The sequence below is a fragment of the Pseudophryne corroboree genome, chromosome 9, assembly GCF_028390025.1.
Source record: "Pseudophryne corroboree isolate aPseCor3 chromosome 9, aPseCor3.hap2, whole genome shotgun sequence".
Lineage (NCBI taxonomy): Eukaryota > Metazoa > Chordata > Amphibia > Anura > Myobatrachidae > Pseudophryne > Pseudophryne corroboree.
Window position 1 is genome coordinate 263,341,863 of NC_086452.1, and position 27,055 is coordinate 263,368,917.

Sequence of the window (27,055 nt, forward strand, 5' to 3'; positions counted from 1 at the left end):
ACTCCTAGATTGCGATCACCTCAGTCAGTTTAGTTCCTGGTTTGACGTCACAAACACGCCCAGCGTCCGGCCAGCCACTCCCCCGTTTCTCCAGCCACTCCTGCGTTTTCTGCTGGCACGCCTGCATTTTTTAGCACACTCCCGGAAAATGCTCAGTTACCACCCAGAAACACCCACTTCCTGTCAATTATTCTCCGATCAACAGAGCGACTGAAAAGCTTAGTTCGCCCGTGAGTAAAATAGCATAGTTTTGTGTAAAATTGCTTAGCGCATGCGCCCTGCGGTGCATACGCATGCGCAGAAATGCAGGATTTTAGCCTATTAGCAATTCTGCTAAAAATAGCAGCAAGCGAACAACTCGGAATGACGACCATAGTCCATATCTCAAGAAAAGTTAGTCAAAATCTGTGGTGCTGGGCTCTGGGGAGTTCAAGGGAAATCGCATAGTCAAAATCGTCCATAGCAAGGATCTCACCTTGTGTACACACCTTAATGGTGTATACACACGGTGAGATTTTTTCTATCGATTTTGACTATATAGTCAAAATCGCAAGAAAAGTTAGTGCAAATCGCAAGGTGTTATGCCACTTGCGATCACGATTCGATCCCAATGCGCAGTCCCGCCAGGTCGGTATCGCAAGAAAAGATAGACTGTGAAGGCAAGTCAATCCTTGCTAGACCGGTGTACTATCTAGTTCATCTCACATGTCAATTAAATCTCACATAAGCCAAAATCTCACATAAGCCAAAATCGTAAGCACACATAGTCCATATCTCAAGAAAAGTTAGTCAAAATCAGTGGTGCTAGGCTCCGGGAAGTTCAGGGGAAATCGCAAAGTGAAAATTGGGCATAGCAAGGATCTCACCGTGTGTACACACCATAAGATTGATTTGCGAGGAGCATACAATCTCATTCGGATCCAGCAGGGGGACGGGTGGAAAACCACATTCAATACCCACTCAGACCACCATAAGTATTTGGTATTGCCTTTTGGACTCTCCAATGCCCCTGCCGTCTTCCAGGATCTTATAAATGATGTTCTTCGCAAATTCCTTGGAAGATTTGTGGTCGTCTGTCTTGACGATATTTTGATCTACTCCGCCTCACTCAAAGAACACCGAGCTCATGTAAAAGCGGTCCTCACCAAGCTCTGGGAGAATCATCTCTATGCAAAATTTAAAATATGTGAATTTGAGGTTGAGAAGGTGGCCTTCTTAGGACACATCATCACCTCCAAGGGGTTTTCTACGGACCCTAAGAAACTTCAGGCAATTTTGGAATGGGTTCGTCCCTCTAATCTAAAAGCTATACAACGTTTCCTCAGTTTTGCAAACTACTACAGAAGATTTATCAATTCATTTTCTTCAATTGTAGCTCCAATTGTGAGTCTAGCCAAGAAAGATGCAGATCCTGCTCATTGGTCACCACAGGCGGTAAATGCCTTTGAGGACCTTAAAAAAGCATTTATTTATGCTCATGTTCTCTGGCATCCAGATCTGCCTTTCATTGTAGAAGTGGATGCCTCTGAAGTAGGCATTGGAGCTATTCTTTAACAAAAGGATCCAGTCAGTCATAAGCTTCACCCCTGTGCCTTTTTCTACGGCTCTAAAAACATCAAAGCTGATGCCTTATCCCGGAGTTTTCTGTCTAGCCATGAAGTAGTTAAGCTTCTGGAGTCGATTCTCGCCCCAGGATGTATTCTTGCTGGTCTAACTATGAATCTTGCCTTTCAAGCCTGGTCAGAACAGATGCAGGCCCCATCTGAGATGCCTTCAGGACTCCTGTTCATACCAGAGAAACTCAGAGCAGCCGTGTTATTTGAGTTCCATTTCAACAAGACCTCAAGACATCCAGGGGTTAATAAGACTTCATCTTCTCTCTCGCTCAGTATGGTGGCCAACTATCAAGACAGACGTTCAGGAGTTTGTTAGGGCCTGTTATGACTGTGCCAAAAACAAGTCTCCTCGTGTTTTTCCTTCTTGACAATTACTTCCTCTGTCTGTACCCTCCAAACCATGTACCCATTTGTCAATGGATTTTATTGTGGACATGCCAAGATCTTCCAAATGCTCGGTCATCTGGGTAGTAGTTGACCGTTTCAGTAAAATGGCTTATTTCATTCCCCTGTATAAACTGCCTAATGCTAAGGATCTTGCTTCATTGTTCATTCAACACATATTCCGTATCCATGGTTTACCACAAGACATTGTCTCAGATAGAGGCTCTCAATTCGTAACCCGTTAGGGTATCATCCACAGTCCAATGGGCAGACAGAATGGGTTAATCAATCATTGGAGCAATATCTACGATGTTATGTCTCTAAATACCGGGATGATTGGGATGACCACCAACCCTTTGCAGAATTTGCGTATAATAATTCTGAACATTCCATGTCTCTTTTCTTTTGTGTTTCCGGGAATTCAGCCTAAATGTAATAATTTCACTCCATCACAACAGTCTAGTTCTTCTTTTCCTCTAAAGTCTAGCCTCAGGAGGATTTGGAGGAAAGTACATCAAGCCTTGGAGGATGCGGCAGCCTGGTCTGAGAGATTTGCTGACAGATTTTGGAAACCTTGTTCTTTCAAAGTAGCAGACATGATGTGGTTATCTGCCCGAAACATAAAGCTCCACCAGACATCTCAGAAACTGGGTCCCCGTTACATTGGGTCATTTCAAATCATCCAGAAAATCAATCCTGTTGCTTTCCATCTGCAATTACCCAGATCTTTGAGACTCAAAAATATCTTCCATTGTTCTCTATTTAAACCGGCATTTGTTTCTAAGAAATTTAAAGTAAGAGGTTTCAAGAGACCTTCTCCAGTCATAATTCGGGGACATCCAGAGTTTGTTGTTGAAAGAATCCTGGACTCCAAGTTTCTGTATGGTCAAGTGCATTACTTAGTTCATTGGAAAGGATATGGTGCTGAGTAGAGAGCATGGGTGCCTGGGAAGTTCCTCCATGCTCCTGAACGAAAAAAAAGGTTTGCTTCAAGATATTTACCCAGAAACCAGGTTCTAGGGGTTTCTTAACCCTTCTTCAAGGGGGTACTGTTGTGCCAGGAGGCGTGCGTCCCAGCCGTTGCTTAGGATCCAGGATGTCACGCCTCCCGCTGACCCCTGCCCGGCGCCTAGCAATAGGCAGACGCTGGGTGCTGAAAGCCACCGGATCCCTAGCAATGGGGATGCTGGAGGCAGATGGCATTCCCCGCTGCTTGGTAATTAAAGTACTCAGCTGTTTGTGCAGGGACGTGCAGCAGGGCAGCTGCACGATATTGGTAATTAGGGTTTTTCAGCAGTGATTGGTGCAGCACTATTTATATTCCCTTCCTAGCCTCTCCCAAATTGCTGGTGATAGTTCCTGCATTTGTGAGAACCTGTCAGCTCGTGTGAGAACCTGTCAGCCTGTGAAATACCCGTGATTCTGAGACCCTGCATGATTGATTCCTGATCTGATCCAGCTAGCCGTGAACTCAGGTTTTGGTGTGGTATTTCCACACAGGCTCTGTCTTGCCAACATGTCTTTATTGTATTCATCCTGTGCATTGTTGCATTACAAATCATTAGTATTTACAGTTTTGTTGTTCATAACACCCTGTGCATTGTTGCATGTACATAGTTAATTTTATATTCCAACCTGTGCATTGTTCCACACATATGCATTAGGTTATCTCTCTGTGTCCGCAAATAGTGCAGTGGCATCTAGTCAGGGTTCTCTGTACGTCTCACCATGCTGCAACCAACTCTTGCCCAGCCTCCAAAAGCTGCCTTGTCTATACATAAAACCTGGGTGCATCTGAGTACGTGGAGGACCTTATCTGCCCTGGAAAGGCGGCTGCTATAGGTGAAGTCTTTGGCAGCAGGAGGCTAAAAGACTGCTAGGCAGGAGTAATTGCGTGAGCGTCACCAGGAACCATCAGATAGCCCACTGCACACTGTAGTCCACGTAACATTAGGATTTAATTAAGACAGAGGCACAGAGGGGGTAGTGAGTGCTAAATAATGAGACAAGGCTTGTTGGAGGGGCCCAGTGGGGGCCCAGGTTTCTGCTGCCTCTACTCCCTCTCAATTCTTACCTGTCAACAGCATCAGCCTCTCTCTCCAGCCCAGCACATGCTGCTGTATGCTGGGCTGCAATGGGTCCAGGGAAGCTGCTGCCACTGAGCAGCACTAATCTCCTGTTCCCGTGGGGGTGTGGGTGGGGTGGTGGGGAGCATTTGTGCTCCCTCTGGGGTCTGCCCCTCCACAATTAGGCCATGTTCCCTACATTACCCGAGTCCTTCCATACTCTCTAAGGTCAGGACAATGTGAGGTACAGTACATAGGAGCTTATTCAGGTTGGATCACAACTCGCGATCCAACTGTAAAAAATACAATGATGATGCGGGTGCATGCATAGGGCCTGTCTTGCACATGTGCCCACACTTACTGTGGGTGCCCCACAGTAAATGTGAATGCCTCTGCCTTTCAATCAGGAAGAGGCATTCGTTGGGCGGGAGGGGGACGCAACGTTTTCTAGGCGGAGATGGAGCATTGCGGGGCAGTGCCAAGAAAATGGAGGCATGGTGGGGCAAACAGGGGGCATGGCATTGTTAGTGTGACATCACACACAGCCGCTCCGATCCAAAGATAGTGGCAGCCCTCCAGCCATTGCCAGCAGGAGGCATCCACAATTTCTGTGATCACGCTGAAATTGCGGTTCGACTGCACTTTCAGCATGGTCCATTGGGGAAGGGGGGTTAGCGGTTAGCATGCTGGGTGGCCTTGCCAGCGATGGGCAGCCTACAGAACGTGAGCAAAAGGACTGCAAATTCTGCTAAAAAGCAGAAATTGCATTTCTTACTGAATAGGGTCACATAGTTAATGAGGTTGAAAAGAGGCAAAATGCTCATTGGGTTCAACCTGCGCTCCATATCAAGCTGTGCACACTACAATTCACCAACTGAAGTAATGGTTTTGTACAAATTGACAACTATATTTTGTACCACTCCCTGTTACTTAATGTCGATATATTAAATGGGGTGTAGTATGAGTGGCCGGTGAGTGGGATCCCGGCGGCCAGCGTACCAGTGCCGGGATCCCGATCGCCGGCATTCTGGAAGCGCAGCGAGCGCAAATGAGCCCCTTGTGGACTTGCTGCACTCGCCACACTCTGCTCGCCACGCTGTGTGCACAGTGGCCATGCTATTTATTCTCCCTCCCTGGGAGTCGTGGACCTTCAAGAGGGAGAATAGTTGTCAGTATGCCGGGTTTCGGTATTCTGGCTGAGTGCCGAGATCCCAACAGGTGGCATACTGAATGCCATCCTATTAAATGCTATAGCCTTGGATGCTTTTATCAGCTAGAAAACTGTCCAAACCAATTTTAAATGCATTCACAGAGTCCGCCATAATTACCTTCTCTGGCAGGGAGTTCCAAATCCTTATTGCTCTTACGGTGAAGAACCCTTTTACTACATTTTGTACGGAATTTTCTCTCCTCTAGCCTCAGTGAGTGCCCACGTGTCCTATACAGAGATCTATTAATAAATAAATCCCCTTCTAACTCTTTATATTGACCCTTTACATATTTGAAGATACAGTATTAATAATGTCTCCTCTTAGTCTCCTCTTTTCAAGGGAATACAATTTTAACCTACTAAGCCTTTCCTCATACTCCAGTGTCTCTAACCCTTTAATCAGTTTAGTAGCTCGCCTTTGTCAAAGTCGAAAAATATTCCAGTACACACATCACGTACAAACCACACACACATGCCCACTGCGCATGCACTTGTTCCGCCATACGTGCACATATTCGCAAATTGCGTGTGGTCGCACCCACGGTCCTGCGCGGTTTGAGCGTGGTATGAGTAATTACAGTGGAGTTTATACTCTCATGGAAAAGCCACAAAGACATATCATAAATCTAATATATATATATTGTATAAATCCCACACTGTCTGCGTTAACCTTTATATAGCATGAAAATCAGTCACACATAAATTAAAACTCCCAGAGACTAAAATACAATGGCCTTATTTACACTAAGCTTTGAAATTCTATAAAGAAGGCATACACCTTTGTTTACTAAAATAGCCAAGTTTCTATTTAAAACAATGAGTACTGAATTGTCATTGTCTCACCTGAAAGTAAAAACAAACGAAGTGACAATACCCAGGAACCGATTCTGTTTAGAAAATCAGAAACAATAGCTAACCACAACAAGACCAGACAGATAGAAATTTAAGATATTAACATTCCTAGTCTAAAACCCATGGAAATGTAGGTGTTCATATATATATATATATATATATATATGAATAAATATATAATTCCTAACAAATTGTAATAGCAGGAGTATGTGTGTACGTGTGTATGTATATATATATATATATATATATATATATATATGTATATCTTGAAGATTGAAATAGATAATCATATCATGTGTGGGATCATATTGTTCAGAGACACGTAAACATTAATCTGGTGGGAATAAGAACATTATTAAATATTACCTCATTAAGTTATTAATAATACCAGATTTATGATTAATGTGATGGGTTTAACTGATCATGGGGCGGGAACTCAGATGTAAACAACAGAAACCACATCTCAAGTTCTAGCCATCGCCCACTTCTTGAACTGACCAATGGTCCCTGGTGCACAGGATATGTCCCACCCCCGAACCAATGGAAGAAGAGCACACAGTGTCTATTGTATTATGTTTTGATCTACTGAATAAAGAGCGAGCTGCAGGCCAGGTCACTATCACAGACTCTTATCGCTTTCAACCTGATTAGCGGAGGACCAGGACCGGGAAGCGCTTGCGAACATTCTCACGTATGTACATTGACTGTAGCCATTATTCTGTTGTAGATTTATCTTGTTAGCCTGTAGTGTATAATTTGTACTGTTTTACCTTTTGAAATAATCCACTGTGGCCTTAGAACCCTGTGGTTCAACTACATATCGGTGTTGTGTCCTCATTTCCCTGCTAGGGTTTAAAGCGTATTTTAACTGTATAAGGTTTATAAGTATTGATAAGGTGTACGCACTGCGGGTACTTTATACCGTCAGCGCTACTTAAGGTTTAAGGTATAACATCATTGCAGTGCTTTGCTGCATAAAGGTTTAAAGTGTAACCATATTATTACATTGTATTACTAATAAGGTTTAAAGGTTATCAATTGTGTGTGCGCGCGCTGTGCATACTCTGTACACTCAGTGCGGCGTGTGTACGCCAAGTACGTACCACATACGGGACTCTGTACGCAAATAGCGTACAAAGTGCGTAGCGCGTGTATTCAGGTAAAAGTGTATCTAGAGGTATAGCTTTATGGTTTAAGATAATATCGACATTATCACCTTTGAACTCTTTCGAGCTCCCTGATATCTTTTTTATAATATGGTGCCCAAAATTGAACACAATATTCCAGGTGTGGTCATACCAATGATTTGTATAGAGGCAGGATAACATACTCGTCCCTTGTCTCAATACCCCGTTTTATGCATGCAAGGACTTTACTTGCCTTCTTTGCTGCATTTTGACATTGTGTAGTTATTAAACCTATTATTTATGATCACCCTCAAATCTTTTTCCAGCACTGTTACTCTTATATTTTCCCCGTTAAGTGTGTAGGATGCAAGTTTATTTTTAATCCCAAAGTGCATAACTTTGCATTTTTCAATATTGAACCTCATTCCCCATTTAGGCGCCCACGTTTCAAGTTTAAGTAAGTCATTCTGTAGAGACTCCACATCGATTTCTGAATTAATTACCCTACACAGTTTAGTATCATCTGCAAAGATTGACACTGTGCTTTCCAGGCCTATTCCTAGATCATTAATAAATATATTGAACAGTAGCGGGCCAAGTACGGACCCTTGCGGTATTCCGCTGACTACTGGTGCCCAGCCAGAGAACATCCGATTGACCACTACTCGTTGTACCCTGTTATCCAGCCAATTACCTATCCATGTACAAATAGTATTTCCTAGGCCAAGTTCCCTTAATTTGATGATCAGTCTCCTGTGAGGCACTGTATCGAAGGCTTTTGCAAAATCTAAATAGACCACATTCACTGTTTGCCCTGGTCAAGATTATCGCTCACTTTCTCATAGAAGCTAATTAAGTTAGTTTGACATGATCTGTCCCTCATAAACCCATGCTGACTTTTGCTAATAATATTAGTATTCCGCAGATAATCCTTTATGCTATCCCTCAAAATTCTTTCCAATATTTTACCCACTACAGAGGTTATACTAACTTGTGTATAGTTCCCAGGATGATTTTTAGATCCCTTTTTAAATAATGGCACTACCTCAGCTATATACCAATCCCTCGGTACCATACCTGTTCTAATTGAGCTATAGAAAATCAAGTATAAGGGTCTTGCTAGCTGTGCCCTAAGTTCCATAATAACCCTTGGATGAAAACCATCTGGGCCTGGAGATTTATTAATCTTTAAGTTGCTTAGTCTCTCCAGGACTAAGCAACTTAAACAAGCATCTAGCCAACAACAAGCATCTAGCCAACAATCATTACCTTCACTGTCATTATGCACTACTATCACCTTCTGATCTTCCCTGGTGAATACTGATGAAAAAAAATTGTTCAGTATATTCGCTTTTATTTTGTCATCGTTTATCAAGGCTCCCAGTTCATCTTTTAAAGGGCATACGTTCTCCTTTTTTAACCTTTTACTGTTTATGTATTTACAAAACTTTTTAGGATTAGCTTTACTCTCTATAGCGATTTGGTTTTCGTTTACAATTTTAGCTGCTCTTATTACTTTTTTGCATCTTTTATTTCATTCATTGTAATACTGGAATAACTCCTCCCCTCCAATTGATTTAAATGCTTTGAAAGCACGCCTCTTATTAGCCATTTCTTTTTTGACCTCCTTATTAAGCCACATTGGTTTGTGTTTAGTACTCCTGCGTTTACTGTCCATGGGAATTACTTTGTGAATATTGCTATCCAGCAACCCTTTTAAAGCATCCCACATTTCCGATGTATCCTTACCATGAAAAAACTTCCCAGTCAATGTCGTTTTGTGCCTGTCTCAGCATATTGAAGTTAGCTTTTCTAAAGTTGTATGTTTTGTTTGATAGCCTTGTAACTATGTTTCTTGAAACTGATGTCGAATATGATCATATAGTGATCACTTTTTCACAAGGTCTCCCGAACTGTAATGTATGATATAATGTCCACATTATTGGTAATAACTAGGTCCAGAATATTATTACCTCTGGTTGGGTCCTCGACTAATTGAGACAAGTATTGATCCTTTAATGTGTTTAGAAACCTGCTGCTCCTAGCTTTTATACATGAATCATTACTCCAATTAATATCAGGATAACTGAAATCCCCTATCACTAGAATGTCCCCCATTCCTGCTACTTTTTTCAATTTGCTGCAAGAGTTGTTCCTCCTCATGTATGCTAATATCCGATTGTTTGTAATACATGCCAATGACTAGTTTTTTTGCTTCATTGTCCCCACTTGTGATCTCAACCCATAGCGATTCAACATTTTCTCCAGTCCCCTCGTAAATAACATCTATTAAGTTAGGTTTAAGAGATGGTTTTTACATAAGATATGTCTCTATGTAAAACCATCTTTGGTAGCCCTATCCAGTAGCGGCTCTTGCCACGGGCATGCAGGCTTTTTGCCCGGGGCGCCGCTACCCTGAGGGCGCCGCCGCCGTGGCAAGAGCTGCTGCTAATTATCCTGCGTTGCTGACTCATGCTAGAGGTCAAAATTGACCTTTAGTGTCAGTGCGGCACTGCTATGGGAGAGACGTCATGATGTCTCTCCCATAGAGAGGAGCCGGCACCTGGAGACAGCAGCAGCGGTCCGGAAACAGGAGCGAGGCTGGTAAGTATTGTGTTCTTTCTTTTAGGGTTTCAAAGTGGCGCTACTACAGGGCTGCACATACTGGGGGCACATACAAGGGGCACAGCTACAAGGGGCACTACTACTGGGGCCACATACAGGGGGTACAGCTACAAGGGGCACATCTACAGGGGGCACAACTACAGGTGGGGACACTGCTACAAGGGGAACAGCTACTGGGGGCAAATCAACTGGGGGCACAGCTACTGGGGGCACTGCTACAAGGAGCACAGCTAAAGGGGGCACAACTACTAGGGCCACAACTACAGGGGGCACTGCTACAGGGAGAACAGCTACTGGGGGCAAATTAACTGGGGGCACAGCTACTGGGAGCACAGCTACTGGGGGCAAATCTACATGGGGCACAAGTACAGGGGGCACAGCTACAGGGGGCAAATCTACTGGGGGCAAATCAACTGGGGGGCACAACTACTTGGGGCAAATCTGGGAGCACAGCTACTGGGGGCATAACTGTGGCCATGAGCCTCCCCTATGAAGCCATGCCCCTGTTTTGCCGCCGCAGGGGGGGGGGGCTCCAGTGGAAACTTTTGCACTGGGTGCCACATGGTGTAGAACCGGCCCTGGCCCTATCCCCCCTGAAAAGTGAATATCCCTCCAAATTAGCAACCCAATCGTGGGAGTCGTCCCACCATGTTTCCGTAATACCTATAATATCATATTGATTTTTTGATACAAGCCATTCTAATTCCCCCATTTTACCATGATAGACTTCTTGCATTTGCAAGCATACATTTTAGCTTACTATTTCCCTCGCCCGTTTGTTTTAATGGTATCTCATTATTTACAAGCGCCTTTCTAGAATTACTCTTAATGACTGTTATTCTACTCCCTTCCTTAGCACCCACATCATACATAATACAGCCTTTTTTACTACTATCCCTATTTAAACTATTAGGTCTGTCTAAACCCCCCTTCGATGTAGGTATTTTCCCTTATGTTATGGACATCACTTTCAATATATCGTATTGTTGAACCATAACCGTCGTAAGGTACTAATTTGGGAAAACCAATGACAGTAATTCCTGTGTCAATATGCCTGCAATTACCCTTGCCGGCTGATCTTTACCTTTCCCCTTCGCCACCACTATTTTGTTCACTACCCCCATCCTTACTGTTCTCACTGTTTGACCCATAGCTTCTACCTAAACCCTCCCCCTAGTGTCATGTGCAGTATCAGCAAATCTGTTAGTTCAGCTTTCAGCATTGATCAAGCACCTGGATGCTACTGCTGCTCTCTCTTCTTTGTATTTCGGGTTGTTCCTGGTAATTAGGATACTAGCTGCACAGCTTATGTGGAGTAACTCGTTAATTAATATTACTCATGTTTTGCTGGTTATTCTTATAACTTACCTCTGCTTCAGTTTGTGAAACTACAGGTCACAGCTAGGTCCTGCATAGTTCTCTCCCATTGCCTTAGCTCCTGCATTCAGCAACTGACTCCACAGGTGTCTGCATTCTGTAATTACAGCTGGTTACCTGAATCCTACTATTCAGTCTGCTCAGTCTGCACTGCAGCTGCATGATATATCAATTACTGGGGGGCCTGTCTGGTGCTCTCAGCTAATTGGTCCAGCTTGTTCTTTTAAGCCTCTCAATCCCAAGATGCCTTGCCAGTTATAGCTCATGCTTCCTGTGTTCAGCTCCATGGTTCATGTATCTGGTTCCAGCTATCTGTCCAGTGGGTTTTGCTTTGTTCTTGCATTGAATTCCAGCTTCACCATCTTGCTGACGAACTTAGTCTGCCGACTACCGTAACCCTGTCTCCAAGTGTCTGCACTCCAGTCCGTCCGTATACCGCTACCTCCTGTGTCTCTCTAGAGTTCCTGCTGTTGTTCCGTCTCCATGGCCCCGGTATACCATCTGGCGGTGTGCACCCTGTCACCTTCTCCAGTTCCTGTGTGTTCCTGCGTACCCCTGTGGTTTGTCATATACATCTGGACTATCATACAACACCTCTGCCATAATTCTAGTCCAGTTCAGGTATCAAGTGACCCAGACAGGGGGCCACGACCTGCACTTCGGGAGCCGCGAAACCCATATCCCCTTGCGGGGTTCCCTGGTGAAAACCTCCCGGCGTGTTAGACTCTGCGCCTCTGTTCTGGGTAACGTCAACTACTTGGTACCTGACCCCAAGTTCCAGATTCTGCACCAAGTCTCTGACATTCACCCAGTCTCTGACACCTAGGCACCTAGTTTAAAAGCTCCTCCAACCTTCTAACCATCCTGCCCCCCAGCACCGCAGCCCCCTCCTAATTCAGGTGCAATCCATTGTGGCAAAAAATATGGCACCTGACTGAGAAGTCCGCCCAGTGTTCCAAGAACACAAACCCCTCCTTCCTATAATGTGTTAATAAAGTAAAGAATAAAGCTAGGTTTGTGTCAATGGTCAATAAGCACTGGCTATGGCTATCACTTGATAGGCCTGCCTCTTCAGGACTAAGCCTGTGGTAAGTGCTTACTACAGGGGATGAAGTAGGTGTTTGCAGCCCTGCCTCTTTCATCTCTAGAGAAATCTAAGGCAACAAAGCAGTTTAATCTGATATGAATAATAATAATATGCTTATGTTTGAATAATTGCCTGCATTTTCTGGAAATATGCATTGCTGCACAATAGAGTAGAATCAGGGTTGGACTGGCCCACACGGGTACAGGGGAAACCGCCGGTGGGCCCTAGTGCCTGGGGGGGGGGGGGGGGGGGGCACCCCCTCCTCTAGGAATCAGGTTCCAGGCTGTACTGTTACTAATCTTGTACATTATCTTGCATGCACTACAGTATTTACTGTATATATTTATCTAGGGGACCAACACTTGCAAAATGGTTAGGCTAATCAATGTGGTGGCTGGGCACACCCACTCTAGAAACTGGCCACACTCCTAAACATGGGCCCTTACCACTGCATTCCCCCAGTGGGCCCTACATGCCCCAGTCCGACACTGAGTAGAATGCAGTAGCCTACAGTACATTAATTTTATTATGTTGGTGTACCGCCACCTTTCATTGCAAACATCTTTTCCTGAGTTCATGACCCTGCCATTGTTGTACCTCAGTCTCCTTCCTGTTCAGATTATTTTCCTGAGTTTATTGCTGCCCATAATATAAATCATTCCAGATCCAAAATCTATTAAACATTCTTGTCTTGTATAGCTATTTGAGCTGAAACATTTTACAGAAAATGGTAAAGTTAGGGCTTTATGTTTTCATACTAAACTTATAAATAAGTGATTCAAAAGTATTTTAATGGCTAGTAAATCATAAAGTAAACCGCACAATATTATTTACAACAGATAGGGTACTTACCTGGGTTGACTTGGGATTCCACGTAGTTTAAGATTTGCAGTAATAACAAGATTAGGGTAATTTGCTTATCTGCTGTCATCTTTCTATAGGTGAGATCAACATAACCTGAAGAAACAGAAAATAATTTTCTTTTTTAACACACTTTTTGTTATCGTTACCATCACACACAGGTAACATAACACATCTACTTAATCCTTGCAGAAGTTTATTGGGGTATTGAGATTTCACTTTTCTGCTGTGTGAGTTCAGAAATTCAATATAAATAATATGAATGGTATTTTTGTAACTTCATTTAATACAACATTGATAATGTGTTTTTTATTAAGTTTAATCAATCAAGAATTTAAAGAATGTATCAGTTTTATTTCGGAACAGTTTACATATGAAAATAATAACTTATTTATAAGGTTCACACACCTGACAGGTCACACTGATAACACACACCTAATACACACTGGGGGTAATTCCAAGTTGATCGCAGCAGGACATTTTTTAGCAGTTGGGCAAAACCATGTGCACTGCAGGGGAGGCAGATATAACACGTGCAGAGAGAGTTAGATTTGGGTGTGGTGTGTTCAATCTGCAATCTAAATTGCAGTGTAAAAATAAAGCAGCCAGTATTTACTCTGCACAAAAACAAAATAACCCACCCAAATCTAACTCTCTCTGCAAATGCACATGGTTTTGCCCAACTGCTAAAAAATGTCCTGCTGCGATCAACTTGGAATTACCCCCACTGATCAGTATACACAGGATGCCAGTGGCAAACGTAGAATTTCTAGAGAGGGGTTTCCAAATGAAATCCACAATCTCCCACTCTGCGGTACATTGGAGCAAGTTGAGGGAGTCAGGGGGTAGAGATAGAAGAACCCAATAACAACCCTGGACATTAATGTAAACAATGGTCTTTTTATACACTGGATACTGTATTGAATACAGTATTAATATTTAACACTATAAGCTTGTCTAGTATAGCCTGTAGCAAACATATTTAAATCATATACAGTAAATAAGATAAGTGGTCAGGAAAAGGTTAAACATACCATAATAAATAAATAAATAAATACACAAACATGATAATAAACCAGTACAGCACTTTCTAAGCACACATTCTCCCGCCTCATGGTAAGGCTCCTCTCTCTTCTTCCTGGTAGCCTCTCTCTGGTCCAGTCACTGTTTGAGGACTCACACATTCAGCAAACTCGGTAGAAGAAGCTGCTACCACTGGGCATGTGCGGCAGCTCTGCTTTGTCCCTTACACTGCATGGTATGCCGGCAGTTCTAGTAATCATATTATATATCATTGCTATTGTTGTCATAATTTGAGACACTTACCAAGAGGGAGGGGGGGGGGGGGGTTCCGGGCAACCCCCTGGCTACACATACACGGCTTAGGGCTGTATCCAATTAGAAGCAATCCATTTTCAACCTATAAGAATGGCCTGATACTGCGATTTTAGACTAATGGTCATTATTGCGGTATCAAATTAGAGGCCATTTTTATTGTCGAAAGCGGACCCGCGATAACATGTGGGATCTGGGAAAGCTCCCAATCCCATGTGTTGTCGCAGCTCTAGTGGCAATTTATCACGGATTATGCTTCGGGTGCTTAAGGCGTCTGAAGCATGATACCTAATACCAAACAGAAAAGGGTAACTCGCACCCTAGCAGCAGCTTAGTACTAAACTCCTAAGAGTACCACTCCTTAGTTCACATCCACCACAAAGAAATTTGGAGTAGTCCACAAGCGCTCTTAGACAGTATAAATCCCTCTCTCTGAGTTTGTCTCCCAGATGTCTTTTCCGTCAAGGGAGATTTTTCAAGTGCACACAAGAAGAAACCTCTTTTATATCTCGGACTCGCACCTGGACTAACCTCCTCTCAGAAAGAGATGTACATCAAAAGGTTTCTTTAAATCCCTTCATGTAACTTCACACCACAACTGCTGGACTTTCGACTATCCCTCATAAGGGACACTCACCTCCATTCTGTTCCCCATGTGCCTTGAAAGGTTTCTTTTTCAGCATAACCACCCGGGTTTAATCAGAATTCCAGATGTCATTCACCACCGCAGTTATTGAAATGAATAATGTGGACCGTGAAGAAATTTTTTTTAGCCAAAAAAGGACATTTATTCCCAAAAAAAAATTGTAACAAGGTCACAGCCTTTAAAAGCACAAACGTAAAAATAAAAACACAGAAAAAATAAAGATAAAAATAAGAATAAAAACAGCCCCTAAATAGTCATAGGTTTGTTCTACCATATACCCTCAGGAAGCAAGTTCTTAGAAAACATGAATAGGTGAAAGTCCAGCAGTTGTGGTGGGAAGTTACATGAAAGGATTTAAAGAAACCTTTTGATGTACATCTCTTTCTGAGAGAAAGTTAGTCCAGGTGCGAGTCCGAGATATAAAAGATATAAAATAATACTGTAGGAACAAAAACAGGCCCAAATTCTGTGATTTTAGCTCTTTTTATGATATAACTGCAAGGGCGGTTTTGGCAAAGTGTATCCAGATCCAAAACACAAAGGAGATACAGATCCAAAACCTGAGAAAAGGGCTGGCGCACATCCCTAGTACAAGGTGTGGCTGTTAAATAATACGACTGCACTTGTAAAAAGTAAGCTATGCTTTGTGAGTGGGGGAACATTGATATTGAACTATCCCAAAATGGGATTTACAAGTTTCACCCCTGTCACACAGTTTGCTGTCACACAGTGTTCGTACAAGTTGTGTTTTTCCCGTGTATCATAAAAATGCTTAGTTCTAAATAGAGATGAGCGGGTTCGGTTCTCAGAGAACCAAAGTGCTCAGTATCAATGCTAATTGCTGCTCAGTAATACTAGTACAGTGCCTCTCTTGTGCTGCATCTTGTTGCTGTAGGGTGCTGTGGTAGTGTCCTGTGACTGTGCATCGGTCATCATCATTCCAGTCACAGTGGTATCTGGGGGGGTTATAATTCCAGAGTGCTTTTGTGCTGCTCAGTAATACTAAGACAGTGCCTCTCTTGTGCTGCATCTTGCTGCTGTAGGGTGCTGTGGTAGTAGTGTCCTGTGACTGCATCGGTCATCATCATTCCAGTCACAGTGGTATCTGGGGGGGTTATAATTCCAGAGTGCTTTTGTGCTGCTCAGTAATACTAGTACAGTGTCTTGTGCTGCATCTTGCTGCTGCAGGGTGCTGTTGTAGTGTCCTGTGACTGTGCACCGGTCATCATCATTCCAATCACAGTGGTATCTGGGGGGGGGGGGGGGGGGGGGGTGACAATTCCAGAGTGCTTTTGTGCTGCTCACTAATACTAGTACAGTGTCTCTCTTGTGCTGCATCATGCTGCTCAGTGTCAGTTCTCAGTAGTATCATCAGTGCTCAGTATCACTGCTTATTGTCTTGTGGTGCTCAGTTATACTACATTACTATTACTAGTACAGTGTCTTGTGCTGCATCGTGCTGCTCAGTGTCAGTTCTTCTCAGTAGTATCATCACAGTGCTCAGTATCACTGGTTATTGTCTTGTGGTGCTCAGTTATACTACATTACTATTACTAGTACAGTGTCTTGTGCTAATTGTGCTGCTCAGTGTCAGTTCTCAGTAGTATCATCAGTGCTCAGTGTCAGTTCTCAGTAGTATAATCAGTGCTCAGTATCATCAGTGCTCAGTATCACTGCTCATTGTCTTGTGGTGCTCAGTAATACTACATTACTAATACTAGTACAGTGTCTTGTGCTAATCGTGCTGCTCAGTGTCAGTTCTCAGTAGTATCATCAGTGCTCAGTATCATCGGTGCCCAGTATCACTGCTGACTGTCTTGTGGTGCTCAGTAATACTACATTACTACTACTAGTACAGTGTCTTGTGCTAATCGTGCTGCTCAGTATCAGTGCTCCGTAGTATCATCAGTGCTCAGTATCACTGCTCATTGTCTTGTGGTGTCCAGTAATACTACATTATTAATACTAGTACAGTGTCTTGTGCTGCATCTTGCTACTGTAGGGTGCTGTGGTAGTGCCCTGTCACTGTGCATAGGTCATCATCATTCCAGTCACAGTGGTATCTGGTATCTATCTAGTGGTATCTAATTCCAGACATTACTGCCGTCTAATTCCAGATATATTACTGGCATATAATTCCACACATTAAAAAATTGAGAAAAAACATTTGGAGGGTAAAATAGGGAAAGATAAAGATCCACTTCCACCTAGTGCTGAAGCTGCTGCCACTAGTCATGGCAGAGACGATAAAATGCCATCAACGACGTCTGCCAAGGCCGATGCCCAATGTCATAGTAGAGAGCATGTAAAATCCAAAAAGCAAAAGTCCATTAAAATTACCCAAAAATCTAAATTAAACTAGTCTGAGGAGAAGCGTAAACTTGCCAATATGCCAGTTCCTCATGACTAGTGGTTCAGCTTCACATGACGATGGAAGCACTCATCCTCCCGCTAGAAAAATGAAAAGAGTTAAGCTGGCAAAAGCACAGCAAAGAATTGTGTATTCTAAATCACAAATCCCCAAGAAGAGTCCAAATGTGTCGGCGGGTGCGATGCCTGACCTTCCCAGCACTGGACGGGAAGAGGTGGCTCCTTCCACCATTTGCACGCCCCCTGCAAGTGCTGGAAGGAGCACCCACAGTCGAGTTCCTGATATTCAAATTGAAGATGTCACTGTTGAAGTACACCAGGATGAGGATATGGGTGTTGCTGGTGCTGAGGAGGAAGTTGACGATGAGTATTCTGATGGTGATGTGGTTTGTCTAAGTCAGGCACCCAGGGAGACAGTTGTTGTCCATGGGATGAATAAGGCCATTGACATGCCTGGTCAAAAATCAAAATACAAAAAAAATCACCTCTTCGATGTGGAATAATTTCAACAGAAATGCGGACAACAGGTGTCAAGCCGTGTGTTGCCTTTGTCAAGCCGTAATAAATAGGGGTAAGGACGTTAACCACCTAGGAACATCCTCCCTTATAAGTTACCTGGAGCGCATTCATCAGAAGTCATTGACAAGTTCAAAAACTTTGGGTAACAGCAGAAGCAGTCCACTGACAACTAAATCCCTTCTTCCTCTTGTACCCAAGCTCCTGCAAACCACGCCACCAACTCCCTCAGTGTCAATTTCCTCCTTAGACAGGAATACCAATAGTCCTGCAGGCCTTGTCACTGGCAAGACTGTCGAGTCCTCTCCTAACTGAGATTCCTCTGATGGATCCTTGAGTGGAACGCCTCCTGCTGCTGTTGCTGCTGGGAGTCGATCGTCATCCCAGAGGGGAAGTCGGAAGACCACATGTACTACTTCCATTAAGCAATTGACTGTCCAACAGTCATTTGTGAGGAAGATGAAATATCACAGCAGTCATCCTGTTGCAAAGCGGATAACTCAGGCCTTGACAACTATGTTGGTGTTAGACGTGCGTCCGGTATCCACCATTATTTCACAGGGACTTAAGAGAATTGCTTGAGGTAGTGTGTCCCCGGTACCAAATCCCATCTAGGTTCCACTTCTCTAGGTAGGTGATACCGAGAATGTACACAGACATCAAAAAAGTGTCCTCAGTGTCCTAAAAAATGCAGTTGTACCCACTGTCCACTTAACCACGGACATGTGGACAAGTGGAGCAGGGCAGACTAAGGACTATATGACTGTGACAGCCCACTGGGTAGATGTATTGCCTCCCGCAGCAACAACAGCGGCGGCAAGAGTAGCAGCATCTCGCAAACGCCAACTCGTTCCTAGGCAGGCTACGCTTTGTATCACCGCTTTCCATAAGAGGCACACAGCTGACAACCTCTTACGGAAACTGAGGAACATCATCGCAGAATGGCTTACCCCAATTGGACTTTCCTGGGGATGTGTGATATCGGACATCGCCACCAATATTGTGCGTGCATTACATGTGGACAAATTCCAGCACATCCCATGTTTTGCACATACAATTAATTTGGTGGTGCATAATTTTTGAAAAACGACAGGGGTGTGCATGAGATGCTGTCGGTGGCCCGAATTGCGGGCCACTTTCGGCATTCCGCCACCACGTGCTGAAGACTGGAGCATCAGCAAACACTCCTGAACATGCCCTGCCATCAGCTGAAGCAAGAGGTGGTAACGAGGTGGAATTCTACCCTCCATATGCTTCAGAGGATGGAGGTGCAGCAAAAGGCCATTCAAGCCTATACATCTGCCTACGATATAGGCAAAGGAGGTGAAATTCACCTGACTCAAGCGCAGTGGAGAATGATTTCCATGTTGTGCAAGGTTCTCCAACCCTTTGAACTTGCCACACGTGAAGTCAGTTCAGACACTGCCAGCCTAAGTCAGGTCATTCCCCTCATCAGGCTTTTGCAGAAGCAGCTGGAGAGATTGAAGGAGGAGCTAAAACGGAACAATTCCGCTAGGCATGTGGGACTTGTGGATGGAGCCCTTCATTCGCTTAACCAGGATTCACGGGTGGTCAATCTGTTGAAATTAGAGCACTACATTTTGGCCACCGTGCTCGATCCTAGGTTTAAAGCCTACATTGTATCTCTATTTCCGGCAGACACAAGTCTGCAGATGTTCAAAGACCTGCTGGTGAGACAATTGTCAAGTCAAGCGGAATGTTACCCGCCAACAGCTCCTCCTTCATTTTCTACCGCCACTGGAGCTGCCAGGAAAAGGATAACATTTCCAAAATCACCCGCTGGCGGTGATGCAGGGCAGTCAGGAGCAAGTGCTGACATCTGGTCCGGTCTGAAGGATCTGCCAACGATTACTGACATGTCATCTACTGTCACTGCATATGATTCTGTCACCATTGAAAGAATGGTGGAGGATTATATGAGTGACAGCATCCAAGTATGCATGTCAGACAGTCCGTACGTATACTGGCAGGAAAAAGAGGCAATTTGGAGGCTCTTGCACAAACTGGCTTTATTTTACCTAAGTTGCCCCCCCTCCAGTGTGTACTCCGAAAGAGTGTTTAGCTCAGCCGATCACCTTGTCAGCGATCGGCGTAGGAGGTTACTTCCAGAAAATGTGGAGAAGATGATGTTCATCAAAATGAATTATAAATTCCTCCGTGGAGACATTTACCAGCAATTGCCTCCAGAAAGTACACATGGACCTGTGATGGTGGATTCCAGTGGGGACGAATTAATACTCTGTGAGGAGGAGTATGTACATAGTGAAAGGGGTGAGGAATCGGAGGATGATGATGAGGTGGACATCTTACCTCTGTAGAGCCAGTTTGTGCAAGGAGAGATTGATTGCTTCTTTTTTGGTGGGGGCCCAAACCAACCAGTCATTTCAGCCACAGTCATGTGGCAGACCCTGTCGCTGAAATGATTGGTTTGTTAAAGTGTGCATGTCCTGTTTATACAACATAAGGGTGGGTGGGAGGGCCCAAGGACAATTCCATCTTGCACCTCTTTTTTATTAATTTATCTTTGCATCATGTGCTGTTTGGGGACTATTTTTTTAAGTGCCATCCTGTCTGACACTGCAGTGCCACTCCTAGGTGGGCCAGGTGTTTGTGCAGCCCACTTGGGTCACTTAGCTTAGTCATCCAGCGACCTCGGTGCAAATTTTAGGACTAAAAATAATATTGTGAGGTGTTCAGAATAGACTGGAAATGAGTGGAAAGTATGGTTATTGAGCTTAATAATACTATAGGATCAAAATTACCCCCAAATTCTTTGATTTTAGCTGTTTTTGAGGTTTTTGAAAAAATCACCCAAATCTAAAACGCGGCCGAATCCAAAACCTGAAAGGGTGGTTTTGCCAAAACGCGTCCGAATCCAAAACATGACCGCGGACCTGAAATCCAAAACCAAAACACAAAACACGAAAAATGCCAGCTGCACATCTCTAGTTCTAAAGTAGAGCAATGTGTTAACTCTAAATTTTCAGTTAAATTGAACAAAGCACCCACCAAATCTTTCGATATACTAACCAAGGGTTATAGGGCAGATTGTATGTCATGTGCATTGTGCATGTATGTTTGAGTTGCAAAAAAGATTTAGTTATGGTCGGGAGGATGTCGAAGATGATGACTATTCCGGAAGGCCTTGCACATCAAAAACAAATGAAAATGTGGAGTAAATTGTTTGAATTGACTGTCGACTCATCAGAATTATAGCAGAAATGGTAAGCATCGACAATGAAACTGTTAGACAAGTTTTGCATCAAGATCTTAACATAACAAAATATTATGATTAGATAGTTCCAAGGCTTCTCATTGCCAAGCAGCAAGTAAGTGAATTTGTACAGATATTTTGGAACAAATTTAAGTGGATTTGCATTTTTTCGATGCAACTATTACCTGTGATGAAACATGGCTCTTTTAGAACGATCATGAGACAAAATTCTATTCCATGTACTGGACAACACCATCATCACCAAGAATAAAGAAAGCATGTCAAAGTCATGTTAATTGGTTTCTTTGATATCACAGGTGTTATTTTTGCAGACTGGGTACCAGAAGGCACAACAGTGAATTAACATTACTACAAAAATGTTCTAGAATCTTTGCAGGAAAGAATCAGCAGAAAGAGGCCAGAGTTGTGTGCAGAAGATTTTGATCGAGAAACAGATTGCAGTGCTGGAACACCCTCTATACTCACCAAACTTAGCACCATGTGACTTCTTTCTTTTCCTTAAAGTCAAATCTGTACTGAAGGGAACCCATTTTGCATCATTTACTAAGGTAAGGAAGAAAAAGACGGAGCTGTTGAGAATTCAGTGATGTGTGGATGCAGAAGAGTATATAGAAAGCAGAGATGAGCGGGTTTGGTTATCATAGAACTTCTGGAATCAGAGGGAATCCAAGCTGTGACTTAAGTTTTCCAGTCTCACTCAGATACCAAAATGAGGCAAAACGTCATCTTCCTGCTGTCAGATACCGTGGGTTTTGAATTTGGGTGTAATTTTTTTCCAAAATGCTGAGAGATGGGAACCAGGTGAGCAGTCCAGTTACAGAGAACGGTTCTTGGTATTAGTGTCCGGGGCTCTGCCACTTGGCAATCCAATGAGGGCTCCCCCATCCCACATCACACTGCCAAGCTGCAATCCATGGATCTCCTGATTGTGTCTGAGATGGTGGCCGAGGACTTAAAACTTTGAGATATGGGGACAGTCGGCTAAGGGACTCTTCTTCATTGGCCGATTCTCCACTTACAGCTCCTACACTGATATCCTGCTCCCTATGCCAGCATCCTGCTACCTGCACCACCATTGACTGCTCCCTACCCCGGGGTCATGCTTCCTACACCACCACTGACTGCTCCCTATGCTGGCATCCTGCTACCTGCACCACCACTGACTGATCCCTACCCAGGCATCCTACTCCCTGCATCACCACTGACTGATTGCTACCCAGGCTTCCACCACTGACCAGAGCCAGATTAACAATGGGCAGATGGAGCTCCTGCTCCAGGCCTCCACATAAAAATAGGCCCACCATCATGAAGGTATGATGATAACAAGCTGCCTAGCTGGCCACACATACATTTTAAGTATTACAATTGTATTTATTGTTTTCTTATAAAATTCTGCATTTTTTTTTATTTTTAGGTATTTTTTGAAACACGCCCACATGACACCGACCACACCCACACAGCACTGACCATGCTCACACAGCATTTCGCTCCTCCCCTTCTCTGTATAGGCCCATAAAACATTTTCAGCCCCAGACCCATGTGGCCCTTCATCCGGCCCTGCCACTGACTGCTCCCTACCCTGGCATCATGCTTCCTACACTGCCACTGACTGCTCCCTACCCTGGCACCCTGCTCCCTATATAACCACTTGTTGTTTCATACCCTGGCATTATGCTCCCTACATGTCCGCTGATTCCTCCCTACTGGCATCATCCTCCCTACCCTGGCACCCTCCTCAATATGCCACCACCGACTGCAACCTACCATGGCACTATGCTCCATACCCTGGATTACTGCTCAGTACACCATCACCGACTGCTTCCTATCATGACATCATGCGTCCTACCCTGGCATCCTGCACAGTACACCAACACTGACTGCTCCCTACCCAGGCTCTTACTCAATACACTACCACCGACTGCTTCCTACCCTGTCATCCTGCTCAATTCACCACCACGGACAGTCACCTACCCTAACCTGGCAGAATGGCAGACAGGAGGCTTCTCATTCATTGTCAGGCACAAGCAGGTAGACAGGATTCCTCATACATTTTTATTGTATGCCTCACAAGTTGGACCTCTTTCTATTAACAATATATGCACTACTGTTTATGTTGAAACATTACCTGTTAAGTATATATATTTTAGGGGGTGTGGTATGGCTGACCGATGGTCTCCTGACTGCCAGTCAGCATACCAACGCCCGGATCCCGGCAGCATACCGATGCCGGGATCCCGGCAGGGAGGGGCGAGTGCAGCAAGCCCCTTGCGGGCTCAGTGGCGACCTGCGGTTACCACGGGTTCTATTCCCACTCTACGGGTGTCGTGGACACCCACGAGTGGAAATAGTCCCTGTTGGTCGACATGGCGACCGTCGGGATAGTGAGGGGGCGGGATTTTGGGGGAGGTCATGTGACCGTCGGTCTGCTGACTGCCAGTCACATGAATACCACCCGTTTTAGGTGGGTATGAAAAAAATGCTGCAAAGTAAGAATGCTTTCAAAAATAGAAGCGTTATAAGTTTATTTTTTTAGCAATTAACAAAATATAAAGTGAATGAACAGAATAGAATTCTTAATCAATCAATATTTGATGTGAGCATCCTTTGCCTTTGTAATACCGCAAACTACTATTTTTTTTCTATATACATTTTAAAGACAGGGGTTTTCCTGTATTTAATTATCCTCACATACTGTAGGCAGGGGGACTACAAAGCCCATAGAGGAAGGTAGGCTATACTTGTATTGACCCAGGCAGCCCTGTCAGGAAATGTCTCTCTCTGGCCATCAACAACCAAACTCGGGAAAAATGTCCCATACTGATTGGACACGACAGGTTGTAGGGAAAAAGATACCTGGGGTGGTCTGTTGCTGCAACTTGCTGGGCCCGGAGAGCCAGTGAGGTGTCAGGACAGGGGAGGTCCGGAGAGTGAAGGACCAATAAAAGCAAGCACCCAGCGCAAGGAGAAAAAGAGGCTGCAGAGTGGAAGAAGATCGGACATTACCGCTGGAAAGAGCATTGGAAGAAGAGTGGCGGAGGCAACACTCACCGGGACAGAGGATCTGGGAGTCGCGGAGTCATCAGGACCATTGTGGAGGAGTTCAGCTAGAGCAGGACCCGAAGGAGACCGGCGGTGAGGAGAGGGACTGCCTGTGATGCTGCAAAATGGAATGGAGGACGGATGCTGAAGACCGGTGCCCCGCGGAAGAAGAGACAGCCTGCTGCAGGAGGTTCGCGGCCAAGGACAAGAGAGAGAAGATGGCCGGCCTCATGGAGGGCACCCGCGTCAAGGAGCAAGGACGATTACCTCAGCTGGCTTTAAGAAAATGGCGCAGCTAGAGAGAGAGCAACTCCATGACGGCACAGAGATCGGGACTGGAGCCGAAGAGGACGTCGCCAGCTGGAATCGGGAGGCGACCGGATCGTGAGTTCTGGGTCAAGGGTGCATCTCCGGTGCAGTGCTCAGCATCCTGGGTGGCGTCAAAGATCCTGGAACAGAGTCAGAGGTTGCATAAGCACCGCTGCAATTGGTGAGACCCTGGTGCCTTCACTTATGCCCTTCTACTGCGGGACTCTGCCTCTGTTAATTCCCTTCCACTGCCAGAACTCTGCATTGGGGTATTAGAAAAGGGTGTAGGCTCCCCTCTCACTAAGGCCCAACGCCCCTCTTCACCTTTGCGTCCTGCAGGTCTAGTAAAAATAGAGTGTAGGCTCCCCATCTTCTCTGTGCCCCGGTGTTATCCATTCCTCTGCACCACTCTTCAACTGGGGAAAATAAGGAGATTTATGGTCAGAACTTAACGTTGTTAAATCTCTTTCTGTGAGGTACACTGGGCTCCACAGGGAATGACATTGGGGGTGTAGAGTTGGATCATGGTCCGAGGCACCAACAGGGTAAAAGCTTTGACTGTTCCCAGAATGCATAGCGCCGCCTCCTCTATAACCCCGCCTCCGTGCACAGGAGCTCAGTTTTTGTTAACCAGTCCAATGCAGTAGCAGGTAAAAGAGACGACAACCATTAGTAGCCACATACACCATATTCTCACGACAGGAGAAAGTGTCAGCGGCTAATGCCATACCAACCCGAAGAAGCTAAGTACGTCAGGGTGAGCGCTCTGTGGAGCCCAGTGTACCTTGCAGAAAGAGATTTAACAATGGTAAGTTCTTACCATAAATCTCGTTTTCTGCTGCGGGGTACACTGGGCTCCACAGAGAATGACATTGGGGATGTCCTAAAGCAGTTCCTCATGGGAGGGGACGCACTGTAGCGGGTACAAGAACCCAGCGTCCAAAGGAAGCATCCTGGGAGGCGGAAGTATCAAAGGCATAGAACCTTATGAACGTGTTCACCGAGGACCAAGTAGCCGCCTTGCACAATTGTTCAAGGGTCGCACCACAGCGGGCCGTCCAAGAAGGTCCAACAGACCGAGTATAATGGGCCTTGATGGTAGCAGGAGCTGGAAGGCCAGCCTGTACATAAGCATGTGCAATCACCATTCTAATCCATCTGGCCAGGGTCAGCTTGTGAGCAGGCCAGCCACGTTTGTGAAAACCAAACAGTACAAAGAGAGAATCAGACTTCCGAAGGGATGCAGTTCTCTTCACATAGATTCGGATAGCCCGTACCACTTCCAAAGACCGCTCTTTGGAAGACAAGTCAGGAGAGGCAAAGGCCGGAACCACAATCTCCTGATTAAGGTGGAAAGAAGACACCATTTTAGGTAAGTACCCGGGACGTGTTCTAAGAACCGCCCGGTCACAGTGAAAAATCAGATATGGGGACCTACAAGACAAGGCACCCAGATCCAACACCCGTCTAGCAGAGGCAATAGCAAGCAGAAACAATACCTTAAGAGAAAGCCACTTAAGGTCTGCAGATTCAAGAGGATCAAACGGAGATTCTTGCAATGCCTCCAGAACCACCGACAAGTCCCAAGGAGCCACAGGCGGGACATAAGAAGGTTGAATCCGTAATACAATGATGTTCATACATTCACACCCTGAGTGAATGTATGAACATCAGGTAAAGTCGCAATTTTTCTCTGGAACCAAACTGACATGGCAGAAATATGAACCTTGATGGAGGCCAAACGAAGGCCCAAGCCCAGGCCCTGTTGTAGAAAGGCCAAAAGTTTGGCCGTACTAAACTTGTAAGCGTCATAATTGTTAGTGGCGCACCAAGCAAAGTAAGAATTCCAGACCCTATGATAAATCCGAGCAGAAGCCGGTTTCCGGTCCTTCAACATAGTTTGAATGACCGCCTGAGAAAATCCTTTGGCCCTCAAGACGGAAGCTTAAAGAGACACACCGTCAAAACCAGCCGGCCAGATCCGGCAGGAATGGAATTGAGCGTACTCCTCCATGTCGAAAGCCGACACCATAAGACCTAGCACTTGCATCGCCGAGTGTATTAACTCTTACGAACGAGATAGGAAGCATTGAATCCTGTCCTGAAGTTTCAGGACTTTCTCCTGAGATAGGAACAACCGCTGCTTGTGAGCGTCTAACAATGCCCCCAGGTGCACCATGCTCTGAGCAGGGACCAGGGAAGATTTCTTCCAGTTGATGAGCCACCCGTGGGCTTGCAGAAACTGGAGCGTCAGATCCAGATGGCGTAGGAGAATTTCTGGGAAATTCACCAGGATCAACAAGTTGATACGGCAGGATCCTGACCCCTTGATGGCGAAGTACAGCCGTCATTACCGCCATGACCTTGGTGAAGACTCGC

At 44.8% G+C, this 27,055-nt stretch overlaps 1 protein-coding gene across 2 annotated transcripts in view; it reads right to left on the reverse strand.

Moving 5' to 3' along the window:
* Window positions 1-27,055, reverse strand: part of DDR2 (discoidin domain receptor tyrosine kinase 2) — a 429,134-nt gene that overhangs the window by 244,377 nt on the left and 157,702 nt on the right. For both annotated transcript variants that reach the window (XM_063940268.1, XM_063940269.1), the window contains exon 2: window positions 13,197-13,301. In XM_063940268.1, coding sequence (XP_063796338.1) covers window positions 13,197-13,275 — 79 coding nt within the window. In that variant the 5' untranslated portion in view covers window positions 13,276-13,301. The remainder of the gene's footprint in view (window positions 1-13,196; window positions 13,302-27,055) is intronic.